Source organism: Triticum dicoccoides, chromosome 2B (assembly GCF_002162155.2).
Source record: "Triticum dicoccoides isolate Atlit2015 ecotype Zavitan chromosome 2B, WEW_v2.0, whole genome shotgun sequence".
In the NCBI taxonomy this organism is placed as follows: Eukaryota; Viridiplantae; Streptophyta; class Magnoliopsida; order Poales; family Poaceae; genus Triticum; species Triticum dicoccoides.
The window spans coordinates 501,045,747-501,060,829 of NC_041383.1; the positions used below are offsets into that span (position 1 = coordinate 501,045,747).

General features: G+C 45.1%; 1 protein-coding gene across 1 annotated transcript; it reads right to left on the reverse strand.

Annotated features, from left to right (window-relative positions):
- Nucleotides 1-766: 766 nt before the first annotated feature.
- LOC119364476 (chlorophyll a-b binding protein CP24 10B, chloroplastic-like) lies at nucleotides 767-2,004 on the reverse strand. The gene is made up of 2 exons (XM_037629953.1): nucleotides 1,687-2,004; nucleotides 767-1,571 (listed from the first exon to the last, which is right to left on the reverse strand). The coding sequence occupies exons 1-2, from the start codon at nucleotides 1,902-1,904 to the stop codon at nucleotides 1,022-1,024; spliced, it is 768 nt and encodes a 255-aa protein (XP_037485850.1). The 5' UTR covers nucleotides 1,905-2,004; the 3' UTR covers nucleotides 767-1,021.
- Between the last annotated feature and the right edge of the window lie 13,079 nt (nucleotides 2,005-15,083).

Here is a 15,083-nt window from a genome sequence, read left to right on the forward strand (position 1 = left end):
TAGCAGAATTTCATCCTTCCTGCCCTTATACCAACCTCAAAGAGGGTATTAGACTCAGTCTAAACGCCAGAGGATACTGTTTTGGGGACTAACAATATCGCTGGGTGCTACTTTGGCACCTATGGTACAGCCGTACAGTTGCTTTTGGTAAATACACCGCAGAGATGAACTATGTAGGAAAGTTTGCAAAGAACCCTGCGAACTAGTAAAGTCTGTTTCTTTATTTATTCCTAATTTTCCTCTGTTTCAGAGGGTGTTTGTTTCCATGGACTTATTGGTTTAGGGACTTAAAAAAGTCCCTATAAGTCCCATCTAAACCAAACAGGAGGGACTTATAGGGACTTAAAGTGGGCATTTGGGACTTATGAAATAAGACTCTCAAGGAGAGTCTTACATGAACTTATAGTTGTAATGTGGTCTTATAGGGACTTATAAGTCCCAGGAACCAAACAGGTAAGGACTTTTTAGAGACTTGAGACTTATAAGTTGGGATTAAAAAAAGTCCTAAGACTTATGAACCAAACAGGGCCTCAGGCTCAGGAATGCGTGCTCCTGTTAATATATTCTGTATTATAACGTTTTCAGAGCCAACACCTGTTCTGTTCGACTGGTACTCACTGCATTATTTTTAGATGAATCTCGTGACCCTATCTTGCGCTGAGCAGTGCAGACTTTACTAGTTTTCGTGCTTCCTTCAACTGATGCAATTTTTTTTTTGCGGGTTGTTTAAATATGCAAGCAATGTTCTAGTAAAAGACTTGGTAGGTGATGAATCAAATGCCCTTGCTCATTCTGCCTTAAATTACAGAGCTCAGACTATATATTACATGGTACATACGCTGGAGAAAGAAAGAGTACTTGATTCCCCATTCGATTTACACACACCACCCCAAAGAAGACACGGACACAGATACATTGCTGCTGCTTCTTCGACCTCCAGCCGATCCCATGCAATCCGTGCGTCCGATCTGATGCAATGCAACAACCCCTCTCCCACCACGCGCGCAAGCCAAAAATCGTCTTATAGGCCGAGCGCGCCGAGTGGCGTCTTGCCCTGTCCGGCCTCGAAGTAGAAGATGAGCATGGCAAGCATGGCGAGGCGCGAGTGCTTGATCTCGGCCACCTTGAGCCGCTCGAGCTTCTCGGTGTCGGGGATGTAGACGCCGTCCTTGGTCTCGCCACCGAGGCCGAGCGGGTCGAAGAACTTGCCGCCCGGGTACCCTTGCTCACCGGTGAAGTTGGCGAAGTTCTCGGCCGTGCGCGACCACGGCGTGGCCCACTCCACCGACTGGGAGTCCGGGTTGAAGAAGTCGACCCACCGCTTGGACTCCACCCACCCCATGAGCAGCAGCTGGGTGCCCAGGAGCGACCCGAAGGAGAAGGGCGCCACCGCGCCAGGCTGCGCCCCGGCCTCGAACCACGGCACGCCGCTGTACGCCTGCCCGATGAAGATGCCCAGGACCGCGGCCATCGCCCACCGCCCGTGGATCAGCTCGGCCTCCCTGTACCACTTGAGGAACGCCGGGTCCTTGCCAAGCCCCAGCGGGTCGAAGCCGAAGTCACCGGGGAGCCTGCACGTACGCGTTGAGTGAATCTCAGAGTTGCTGCCATGGAGGCCTCCCCTCGCGTAGAGTGGGATTAATGCAGGGTGACGAACGAAGAGAAATACGAACGAGGAAGCCTTACGAGCCATCGAGCCAAGACGGGTTGATGAACTCGGCATCGCTCTTGACCGCGGGGATCCACGACTTCTTGCCGACGGCCGCGGCGACGACCACCACGCGGCGCGTCACGGGCTTGGCGGCGCCGAGGGAGGCGGCATTAGCGAGCGCGCGCCTCGCGCCGAGGAACGGGTTCTTGAGCACGGCCGCGGAGGCGGTGGCGGAGGTGGAGGCGAGCGCCATGGGTGCCGGTGTTGCTTCGCCGGTGACGGTGAGGTCGCTGACGCGCGCGGCGGAGTGGCAGCTAGGACGTCTGTTGGAGCGCGCAGGATTTGCAGGATGCCACGACGGTTTTGATGTTAAATCGTGGCGTTGCGGCGCACGGCAGCCACAAGATGTGGGCGGGGAAATCCTGGGGTGGTAGGATGGATAGAGCGCTGGCCAATGGGGAGCTGGCGCCATCGGATTCTGCTGCGCCGGTGGACGCCGCGTGGACAATATCCTGGGCTTTCATGCTCCTTGTGATCTGTGGGGACTGCCTGCCAATCGGACCGTGTCGTAGGATCTCCGTAGAGAATAGTGAAAGAAGATCGATCGATCCATTCACGGGCGTTATAATTGCCCGGTCATACGATGATGGTCACCTTTGGAGATGGCACGACACATGGTACTAGTTTTCTACCATCAAATATTCTTCATATCGTTCCCAAGTTCAACACTAACAGTGAGATATGCATATGCATTATATGGGTAAGGCCAACTCCGACGCACACGGCCTCATTTGCGTATATACGTTTTGGATCGAAACGGACAGAAATAGCGGCACAACAAGGCGACCCAAACGGATTGGTGTCTGTTTTTCGTCCGCCCACGGCCCACTCTTGGCCCAAATTCGGGCAGGGTTTGCGTGGGCACGGACATGAACCGGACGTGCACGGGCGTTCTTCCTGTTCTCCCCTTGGCCCGTCAGTCGGTGACCCGTACGCGTTCACACACTCCACCAGCCGCATCGCCACTTCGGAGGAGTTCTAGCCGGCGTTTGTAAACCCTAAACCCGCATCCACACACTTCCCCACCCGCCCCGCTGCTTCGGAGGAGTTTTTGTCGCGTTTGTTGCCTCTTTCTCGCCACCCCCGGTGCTAGAAATCCACGGTCGCCGACGCCGCCCGCCTCACACTCAAAGGTCGCCTGCTGCCCTCGTCTCCGCTTCGATGGGCCTGCTGCCTGTACTAGGAGGCCAGGGTGATCTTCAGCGGCCGCATCTCCACCACGACTGCAAGGTGTTTGACACTTCGCTCGCAAGGTACCATGGGTATTTGGATGACTATTCTTTCAGGAACTTCATTTGTTCATCGGACAATTCATCGTAAGACGATGAGGAGCTTGTGGTTGTGTCATTAGTCGTTAATGACCACTTTGCTAGGTAACTGCCGAGGTTCAGGGGATCAATCTCGCGCCATGCTCTAGCATTGAATCGCAACAGAGAGAGCGGCCATTTCCTACTTTTGTTGATTAACTACTATCGATGCACGTCCCCGCTCTTCAAAACCCATCTTTTCCGGTGCCGCTTCCGGATGGCGAGACATGTGTTCAACTCTATTCGTGAGGGAGTGGTAGCATATGATTATTACTTCGAGTGCAAGGATGATGCCCTTGGAAAGGTTGACTTTTCCTCTTACCAAAAAGAATACACTATGGCTATTCGTATGCTTGCATATGGAATTTCCGATGATCTCGTGGATAAGTACGTCCTCATTTAGCCTCTCTAATCCAAAACACCAATGGTGTGATTTTCCTTCTTGATACACTGGAGGAATTTAGGGCTCTTACCCCCCCCCCCCTAGAATGGGATTTCAGAGAATTGCTCAAGGAGCACCAAATGAAAATTTTATCTGCACAACAAGCTTATTGGAAACAGAGAGCTACTATAAGATGGATCACCAAGGGGGAAACAAACTCTAAATTTCTCAAGGTTAAGGCCACTATAAAGTTCAGACACAACCACATTGCTTCACTTAAAGATGAGTTTGGCATTGTACATGAAGGAAATATGCCCTAGAGGCAATAATAAAGTTATTATTTATTTCCTTATTTCATGATAAATGTTTATTATTCATGCTAGAATTGTATTAACCGGAAACATGATACATGTGTGAATACATAGACAAACATATAGTCACTAGTATGCCTCTACTTGACTAGCTCATTAATCAAAGATGGTTATGTTTCCTAACCATAGACATGTGTTGTCATTTGATTAATGGGATCAAATCATTAGGAGAATGATGTGATTGACATGACCCATTCCGTTAGCCTAGCACTTGATCGTTTAGTATGTTGCTATTGCTTTCTTCATGACTTATACATGTTCCTGTAATTATGAGATTATGCAACTCCCGTTTACCGGAGGAACACTTTGGGTGCTACCAAACGTCACAACGTAACTGGGTGATTATAAAGGAGTACTACAGGTGTCTCCAAAGGTACATGTTGGGTTGGCGTATTTCGAGATTAAGTTTTGTCACTCCGATTGTCGGAGAGGTATCTCTGGGCCCTCTCGGTAATGCACATCACTATAAGCCTTGCAAGCAATGTAGCTAATGAGTTAGTTACGGAATGATGCATTACGTAACGAGTAAAGAGACTTGCCGGTAACGAGATTGAACTAGGTATTGGATACCGACGATCGAATCTCGAGCAAGTAACATACCGATGACAAAGGGAACAACGTATGTTGTTATGTGGTTTGACCGATAAAGATCTTCGTAGAATATGTAGGAGCCAATATGGGCATCCAGGTTCCTCTATTGGTTATTGACCAAGAATAGTTCTAGGTCATGTCTACATAGTTTTCAAACCCGTAGGGTCCGCATGCTTAAGGTTTCGATGACAGTTATATTATGAGTTTATGAGTTTTGATGTACCGAAGGAGTTCGGAGTCCTGGATGAGATCGGGGACATGACGAGGAGTCTCGAAATGGTCGAGACGTAAAGATCGATATATTGGACGACTATATTCGGAGTTCGGAAAGGTTCCGAGTGATTCGGGTATTTTTTGGAGTACCGGAGAGTTACGGGAATTCGCCGGGGAGTATATGGGCCTTATTGGGCCATACGGGAATAGAGGAGAGAGGCCGAAAGGAAGGAGGCGCGCAGCCCCCCTCTGGTCCGAATTGGACAAGGGGTGCGGCCCCCCTTTCCTTCCTCCTCTCCCCCTCTTTCCCCCTTTCTCCTACTCCAACAAGGAAGGAGGGAGTCCTACTCCCGGTGGGAGTAGGACTCCCCTTGGCGCGCCCCTCCTAGGCCGGCCGCCCCCTCCCCCCTTGCTCCTTTATATACGGGGGCAGGGGGCACCTCTAGGCACAAGAACACAAGTTGATCTACGGATCGTTCCTTAGCCGTGTGCGGTGCCCCCCTCCACCAAATTCCACCTCGGTCATATCGTCGTGGAGTTTAGGTGAAGCCCTGCGCCAGTAGAACATCATCATCGTCACCACGCCGTCGTGCTGATGGAACTCATCCCCGAAGCTTTGCTGGATCGGAGCCCGGGGATCGTCATCGAGCTGAACGTGTGCTGAACTCTGAGTTGCCGTACGTTCGGTGCTTGGATCGGTCGGATCGTGAAGACGTACGACTACATCAACCGCGTTGTCATAACGCTTCCGCTTACGGTCTACGAGGGTACGTGGACAACACTCTCCCCTCTCGTTGCTATGCCATCACCATGATCTTGCGTGTACGTAGGAAATTTTTTGAAATTACTACGTTCCCCAACAGTGGTAGCAGAGCCAAGTTTTATGCGTTGATGTTATATGCACGAGTAGAACACAAGTGAGTTGTGGGCGATACAAGTCATACTGCTTACCAGCATGTCATACTTTGGTTCGGCGGTATTGTTGGATGAAGCAGCCCGGACCAACATTACGCGTACGCTTACGCGAGACTGGTTTTACCGACGTGCTTTGCACACGGGTGACTAGCGGGTGTCTGTTTCTCCAACTTTAGTTAAACCGAGTGTGGCTACGCCCGGTCCTTGCGAAGGTTAAAACAGCACTAACTTGACGAACTTCAAGGAAATATGCCCTAGAGGCAATAATAAAGTTATTATTTATTTCCTCATATCATGATAAATGTTTATTATTCATGCTAGAATTGTATTAACCGGAAACATGATACATGTGTGAATACATAGACAAACATATAGTCACTAGTATGCCTCTACTTGACTAGCTCATTAATCAAAGATGGTTATATTTCCTAACCATAGACATGTGTTGTCATTTGATTAATGGGATCACATCATTAGGAGAATGATGTGATTGACATGACCCATCCCGTTAGCTTAGCACTTGATCGTTTAGTATTCTGCTATTGCTTTCTTCATGACTTATACATGTTCCTGCAACTATGAGAAATATGCAACTCCCGTTTACCGGAAGAACACTTTGGGTACTACCAAACGTCACAACGTAACTGGATGATTATAAAGGAGTACTACAGGTGTCTCCGAAGGTACATGTTGAGTTGGCGTATTTCGAGATTAGGTTTTGTCACTCCGATTGTCGGAGAGGTATCTCTGGGCCCTCTCGGTAATACTCATCACTTAAGCCTTGCAAGCATTATAACTAATAAGTTAGTTATGAGATGACGTATTACAGAACGAGTAAAGAGACTTGCCGGTAACGAGATTGAACTAGGTATTGGATACCGACGATCAAATCTCGGGCAAGTAACATACCGATGACAAAGGGAACAACGTATGTTGTTATGCGGTTTGACCGATAAAGATCTTCGTAGAATATGTAGGAACCAATATGGGCATCCAGGTCCCGCTATTGGTTATTGACCGAGAATGGTTTTAGGTCATGTCTACATAGTTCTCGAACCCGTAGGGTCCGCACGCTTAACGTTTCGATGACAGTTTTATTATGAGTTTACAAGTTTTGATGTACCGAAGTTTGTTCGGATTCCCGGATGTGATCACGGACATGACGAGGAGTCTCGGAATGGTCGAGAAATAAAGATTAATATATTGGAAGCCTATGTTTGGACATCGGAATGGTTCCGGGTGAAATCGGCATTTTACCAGAGTACCGGGAGGTTACCGGAACCCCCCGGGGGGTTAATGGGCCTACATGGGCCACGAGGGAGAAGAGAGAAGGAGCCAGGAAGGGGCCGCGCGCCCCTCCCCCTCCTAGTCCGAATAGGACAAGGGAAGGGGGGCGGCGCCCCCCCTTTCCTTCCCCTCTTCCTCCTCTTCCCCCCCTTTTCCTATTCCAACTAGGAAAGAAGGGAGTCCTACTCCCGGTGGGAGTAGGACTCCCCCCTTGGCGCGCCCTCCTTGGCCGAACGCCTCCTCCCCCTGGCTCCTTTATATACGGGGGCGGGGGGCACCCTAGACACACAAGTTGATCTATGGATCGTTCCTTAGCCGTGTGCGGTGCCCCTCTCCACCATATTCCACCTCGGTCATATCGTCGCGGAGTTTAGGCGAAGCCCTGCGCCGGTAGAGCATCATCATCGTCACCACACCGTCGTGCTGACGGAACTCATCCCCGAAGCTCTGCTGGATCAGAGCCCGGGGATCGTCATCGAGCTGAACGTGTGCTGAACTCGGAGGTGCCGTACGTTTGGTGCTTGGATCGGTCGGATCGTGAAGATGTACGACTACATCAACCGCGTTGTCATAACGCTTCCGCTTACGGTCTACGAGGGTACGTGGACGAACACTCTCCCCTCCCGTTGCTATATCATCACCATGATCTTGCGTGTGCGTAGGAAATTTTTTGAAATTACTGTGTTCCCCAACAGAACTATCGTTGTGGTTTTGATGCGTAGGTAAGAACGGTTCTTGCTCAGCCCGTAGCAGCCACGTAAAACTTGCAACAACAAAGTAGAGGACGTCTAACTTGTTTTTGCAGGGCATGTTGTGATGTGATATGGTCAAGACGTGATAAGATATAAGTTGTTGTATGAGATGATCATGTTTTGTTGAAGTTATCGGCAACTGGCAGAAACCCTATGGTTGTCTCTTTGTTGCATAAGATGCAAGTGCCAAATAATTGCTTTACTTTATCGCTATGCGATAGCAATAGTTGTAAGAGCAATAGTTGTCGAGACGACCATGTGATGACACATTGATATAGATCAAGATGATGAAGATCATGGTGTCGTGCCGGTGACGATAGAGATCATGACAGTACTTTGGAGATGGAGATCAAAAGCGCAAGATGATCATGGCCCTATCATGTCACATATTTTGATTGCATATGATGTTTATCTGTTATACATCTTATTCTGTTTTGTTTGACGGTAGCATTTTAAGATGATCTCTCACTAATTATCAAGAAGTGTTTTCCCTGAGTATGCACCGTTGCGAAAGTTCTTCGTGCTGAGACACCACGTGATGATCGGGTGTGATAGGCTCTACGTTCAAATACAACGGGTGCAAAACAGTTGCACACGCGGAATACTCAGGTTAAACTTGACGAGCCTAGCATATACAGATATGGCCTCGGAACACGGAGACCGAAAGGTCGAACGTGAATCATATAGTAGATATGATCAACATAGTGATGTTCACCATTGAAACTACTCCATCTCACGTGATGATCGGACATGGTGTAGTTGATATGGATCACGTAATCACTTAGAGGATTAGAGGGATGTCTATCTAAGTGGGAGTTCTTAAGTAATATGATTAATTGGAAATTAATTTATCATGAACTTAGTCCTGGTAGTATTTTGCAAATTATGTTGTAGATCAATAGCTTGCGTTGTTGCTTTCATATGTTTATTTTGATATGTTCCTGGAGAAAATTGTGTTGAAAGATGTTAGTAGCAATGATGCGGATTGGATCCGTGATCTGAGGTTTATCCTCATTGCTGCACAGAAGAATTATGTCCTTAATGTACCGCTAGATGACAGACCTATTGCAGGAGCAGATGCAGACGTTATGAACGTTTGGCTAGCTCAATATGATGACTACTTGATACTTTTGTGCACCATGCTTAACGGCTTAGAATCGGGACTTCAAAGACGTTTTGAACGTCATGGACCATATGAGATGTTCCAGGAGTTGAAGTTAATATTTCAAGCAAATACCCGAGTTGAGAGATATGAAGTCTCCAACAAGTTCTATAGCTAAAAGATGGAGGAGAATCGCTCAACTAGTGAGCATGTGCTCAGATTGTCTGGGTACTTCAATTGCTTGAATCAAGTGGGAGTTAATCTTCCAGATAAGATAGTGATTGACAGAATTCTCTAGTCACCATCACTAAGTTACTAGAACTTCGTGATGAACTATAGTATGCAAGGGATGACGAAAACGATTCATGAGCTCTTCGTGATTCTGAAATCGACGAAGGTAGAAATCAAGAAAAGAGCATCAACTGTTGATGATTGACAAAACCACTAGTTTCAAGAAAATGGCAAAGGGAAAGAAAGGGAAACTTCAAGTAGAATGGCAAACAAGTTGTCACTCCCGTGAAGAAGACCAAAGTTGGACCAAAGCCTGAAACTGAGTGCTTACACTGCAAAGGAAATGGTCACTGGAAGCGGAAATGCCCTGAATATTTGGTGGATAAGAAGGATGGCAAAGTGAACAAGGGTATATTTGATATACAGGTTATTGATGTGTGCCTTACTAGTGTTTATAGTAGCCCCTGAGTATTTGATACTTGTTCGGTTGCTAAGATTAGTAACTCGAAACAGGAGTTACAGAATAAACAGAAACTAGTTGAGGGTGAAGTGACGATGTGTGTTGGAAGTGGTTCCAAGATTGATATGATCATCATCACACACTCCCTATACTTTCGGGATTAGTGTTGAACCTAAATAAATGTTATTTGGCGTTTGCGTTGAGCATGAATATGATTTGATCATGTTTATTGCAATACAGTTATTCATTTAAAATCAGAGAATAATTGTTGTTCTGTTTAAATGAATAAAACCTTTGATGGTCATACACCCAATAAAAATAGTTTGTTGGATCTCGATCGTAGTGATACACATATTCATAATATTGATGCCAAAAGATGCAAAGTTGATAATGATAGTGCAACTTATTTGTGGCACTGCCGTTTGGGTCATATCGGTGTAAAGCGCATGAAGAAACTCCATAAAGATAGACTTTCGGAATCACTTGGTTATGAATCATTTGATGCTTGCGAACCGTGCCTTTTGGGCAAGATGACTAAAACTCCGTTCTCCGGAACAATGGAACGAGCTACTGACTTATTGGAAACAATACATACCGATGTATGCGGTCCAATGAGTGTTGATGCTCGTGGCAGGTATCGTTATTTTCTGACCTTCACAAGATGATTTGAGCAGATATGAGTATATCTACTTAATGAAGCACAAGTCTGAAACATTTGAAAAGTTCAAAGAATTTCAGAGTGAAGTGAAGAATCATCGTAACAAGAAAATAAAGTTTCTGCGATTTGATCACAGAGACAAATATTTAGTTATGAGTTTGGCCTTCATATAAAACTATGTGGAATAGTTTCACAGCTCACGCCACATGGAACACCACAACGTAATGGTGTGTCCGAACGTCATAACCGCACTTTATTGGATATGGTGCGATCTATGATGTATCTTACCGATTTACCACTATCGTTTTGGGGTTATGTATTAAAGACAGCTGCATTCACTTTAAATAGGACACCATCTAAATCCGTTGAGATGACACCGTATGAACTATGGTTTAGCAATAAAGCTAAGCTGTCGTTTCTTAAAGTTTGGAGTTGCGATGCTTATATGAAAAGGGTTTTCAACCTAATAAGCTCGAACCCAAATCAGAGAAGTGCGTCTTCATAAAATACCCAAAGGAAATTGTTGGGTACACCTTCTATCACAGATCCAAAGGCAAGATATTCGTTGCTAAAAATGGATCCTTTCTAGAGAAGGAGTTTCTCTCGAAAGAAGTGAGTGCGAGGAAAGTAGAACTTGATGAGGTAATTATACCTTCTCCCTTATTGGAAAGTAGTTAATCACAGAAATCAGTTCAGTGATTACTACACCAATTAGTGAGGAAGTTAATGATGATGATCATGAAACTTCAAATCAAGTTGTTGCCAAACCTCGTAGGTCTTCCAGAGTAAGATCCGCACCAGAGTGGTACGGTAATCATGTTCTGGAAGTCATGTTACTAGACCATGATGAACCTATGAACTATGAGGAAGCGATGATGAGCCCAGATTCCACGAAATGGCTTGAGGCCATAAAATCTGAGATATGATCCATGTATGAGAACAAAGTATGGACTTTTATTGACTTGCTCAATGATCAGCAAGCCATGTTAAATAAATGGATCTTCAAGAGGAAGACGGACACTGATAGTAGTGTTACTATCTACTAAGCTCGACTTGTTGCGAAATGTTTTCAACAAGTTCAAGGTGTTGAATACGATGAGATTTTCTCACTCATATCGAAGCTTAAGTCTGTCTGAATCATGTTAGCAATTGCCACATTTTATGAAATCTGGCAAATGGATGTTAAAACTGCATTCCTTAATGGATTTATTAAAGAAGAGTTGTATATGATGCAACCAGAAAGTTTTTGTCAATCCTAAAGATGCTGACAAAGTGTGCAAGCTCCAGCAATCCATCAATGGACTGGTGCAAGCATCTCGGAGTTGGAATATACGCTTTGATGAGTTGATCAAAGCATATGGTTTTATACAGACTTTTGGAAAGAACTTTATTTACAAGAAAGTGAGTGGGAGCACTACAGCATTTCTGATAAGTATATGTGAATGACATATTATTAATTGGAAATGATGTAGAATTTTTTTGGAAAGCATAAAGGAGTGTTTGAAAGGAGTTTTTCAAAGAAAGACCTCGGTAAAGCTGCTTACATATTAAGCATCAAGATCTATTGAGATAGATCAAGACGCTTGATAAGATTTTCAATGAGTACATACCTTGACAAGATTTTGAAAAAGTTCAAAATGGAACAGTCAAAGAAAGAGTTCTTGCCTGTGCTGCAAGGTGTGAAATTGAGTAAGACTCAAAGCCCGACCACGGTAGAAGATAGAAAGAGAATGAAAAGTCATTCCCTATGCCTCAGTCATAGGTTCTATAAAGTATGCTATGCTGTGAACCAGACCTATTGTATACCTTGCTCTGAGTTTGACAAAGGAATACAATTTTGATCTAATAATAGATCACTGGACAGCGGTCAAGAATATCCTTAGTGAGGACTAAGGAGATGTTTCTCGATTATGGAGGTGATAAAAGAGTTTGTTGTAAAAAGTTACATCGGTGCAAACTTTTACACTGATCCAGATGACTCTAAGTCTCAATCTGGATACATATTGAAAGTGAGAGCAATTAAGCTAGAGTAGCTCCATGCAGAGCATTGAAGACATAGAATGTTTGCAAAATACATACGGCTCTGAATGTGACAGACCCGTTGATTAAGGTTCTCTCACAAGCAAAACATGATCATACCTTAGTACTCTTTGGGTGTTAATCACATAACGATGTGAACTAGATTATTGACTCTAGTAAACCCTTTGGGTGTTGATCACATGACGATGTGAACTATGGGTATTAATCACATACAGATGTGAATATTAGTGTTAAATCACATGGCGATATGAACTAGATTATTGACTCTAGTGCAAGTGGGAGACTGAAGAAAATATGCCCTAGAGGCAATAATAAAGTTATTATTTATTTCCTTATTTCATGATAAATGTTTATTATTCATGCTAGAATTGTATTAACCGGAAACATGATACATGTGTGAATACATAGACAAACATATAGTCACTAGTATGCCTCTACTTGACTAGCTCATTAATCAAAGATGGTTATGTTTCCTAACCATAGACATGTGTTGTCATTTGATTAATGGGATCAAATCATTAGGAGAATGATGTGATTGACATGACCCATTCCGTTAGCCTAGCACTTGATCGTTTAGTATGTTGCTATTGCTTTCTTCATGACTTATACATGTTCCTGTAATTATGAGATTATGCAACTCCCGTTTACCGGAGGAACACTTTGGGTGCTACCAAACGTCACAACGTAACTGGGTGATTATAAAGGAGTACTACAGGTGTCTCCAAAGGTACATGTTGGTTGGCGTATTTCGAGATTAAGTTTTGTCACTCCGATTGTCGGAGAGGTATCTCTGGGCCCTCTCGGTAATGCACATCACTATAAGCCTTGCAAGCAATGTAGCTAATGAGTTAGTTACGGAATGATGCATTACGTAACGAGTAAAGAGACTTGCCGGTAACGAGATTGAACTAGGTATTGGATACCGACGATCGAATCTCGGGCAAGTAACATACCGATGACAAAGGGAACAACGTATGTTGTTATGTGGTTTGACCGATAAAGATCTTCGTAGAATATGTAGGAGCCAATATGGGCATCCAGGTTCCGCTATTGGTTATTGACCAAGAATAGTTCTAGGTCATGTCTACATAGTTCTCAAACCCGTAGGGTCCGCATGCTTAAGGTTTCGATGACAGTTATATTATGAGTTTATGAGTTTTGATGTACCGAAGGAGTTCGGAGTCCTGGATGAGATCGGGGACATGACGAGGAGTCTCGAAATGGTCGAGACGTAAAGATCGATATATTGGACGACTATATTCGGAGTTCGGAAAGGTTCCGAGTGATTCGGGTATTTTTTTGGAGTACCGGAGAGTTACGGGAATTCGCCGGGGAGTATATGGGCCTTATTGGGCCATACGGGAATAAAGCAGAGAGGCCGAAAGGAAGGAGGCGCGCAGCCCCCCTCTGGTCCGAATTGGACAAGGGGTGCGGCCCCCCTTTCCTTCCTCCTCTCCCCCTCTTTCCCCCTTTCTCCTACTCCAACAAGGAAGGAGGGAGTCCTACTCCCGGTGGGAGTAGGACTCCCCTTGGCGCGCCCCTCCTAGGCCGGCCGCCCCCTCCCCCCTTGCTCCTTTATATACGGGGGCAGGGGGCACCTCTAGGCACAAGAACACAAGTTGATCTACGGATCGTTCCTTAGCCGTGTGCGGTGCCCCCCTCCACCATATTCCACCTCGGTCATATCGTCGCGGAGTTTAGGAGAAGCCTTGCGTCGGTAGAACATCATCATCGTCACCACGCCGTCGTGCTGACGGAACTCATCCCCGAAGCTTTGCTGGATCGGAGCCCGGGGATCGTCATCGAGCTGAACGTGTGCTGAACTCGGAGTTGTCGTACATTCGGTGCTTGGATCGGTCGGATCGTGAAGACGTACGACTACATCAACCGCGTTGTCATAACGCTTCCGCTTACGGTCTACGAGGGTACGTGGAAAACACTCTCCCCTCTTGTTGCTATGCCATCACCATGATCTTGCGTGTACGTAGGAATTTTTTTGAAATTACTACGTTCCCCAACAGTACACTCTGAGCACCATGCCAAAGCAGATATCCTTTGGAGAGGTTTCAAACAAAGGCTTGGGACTTCTATGCCCATCTTTAATTTGCTGAACTTAGAAGATCTTGTTGAAAAATTTGATGATCTTCACTGGCTAGAAGCTCCTTTTACTAAATCTGAGATTGATGCAGTGGTTAAAGATCTTCCTTCAGATAAAGCCCCTGGGCCTGATGGTTTCAACACCAATTTTGTTAAAGCTTGCTGGGACATCATTGCTACTGACTTATATCAGTTGATTGATAATTTATTTAAGGGTGATGTAGATTTGCAGAGCATCAATTCATCTTACATTACTCTGATTCCCAAAAAAGATGCTCCTATTGAGGCTAATGATTTCAGGCCTATTTCACTCCTTAATTGTTCCATTAAGATTATCACAAAATTGTTGGCCAACAGATTGCAAAAAAGTATTCTGAAACTTGTTCACAGAAATCAATATGGTTTTCTCAAAGAAAGATCAATCCGGGATTGTCTGGCATGGGCATATGAATATTTGCATCAATGCAATCAGTCAAGGAGAGAAACTATCATTCTCAAGTTAGATTTTGAAAAGGCTTTTGACATGATTGAACATCAGACTCTGAAATGCATAATGATGGTCAAAGGTTTTGGTCCCAGATGGATGCATTGGATGGAGGTGATTTTTTCTTCTGGTACTTCTGCTGTTCTCCTTAATGGAGTTCCAGGAAAGAAATTTTGGTGCAAAAAAGGTGTAAGACAAGGGGACCCAGTCTCTCCTCTAATTTTTGTCCTGGCTGCTGATATTGTACAATCTATTTTCAATGAGGCCATCAAACACAGATTGATTTCCTCTCCTCTGGATAACACCAAAGATTTTCCTATCATCCAATATGTTGATGATACTCTTGTTATTCTGCAAGCTTGTCCAACACAGTTGCAACAAGTCCAAAACTTGTTATTGCACTTCTCTGTTTTCACTGGCCTAAGGATCAAATTTTCAAAGTCTGCTATGTATCCAATCAATGTGGGACAAGATAAGCTGAC

Coding starts and splice junctions, on each gene's coding strand:
- LOC119364476 (XM_037629953.1), bottom strand. CDS start 1,904: ATGGCGCTCGCCTCCACCTCCGCCACCGCCTCCGCGGCCGTGCTCAAG. Junction 1,572..1,686: donor CCGTCTTGGCTCGATGGCTC/GTAAGGCTTCCT, acceptor GCGTACGTGCAG/GCTCCCCGGTGACTTCGGCT.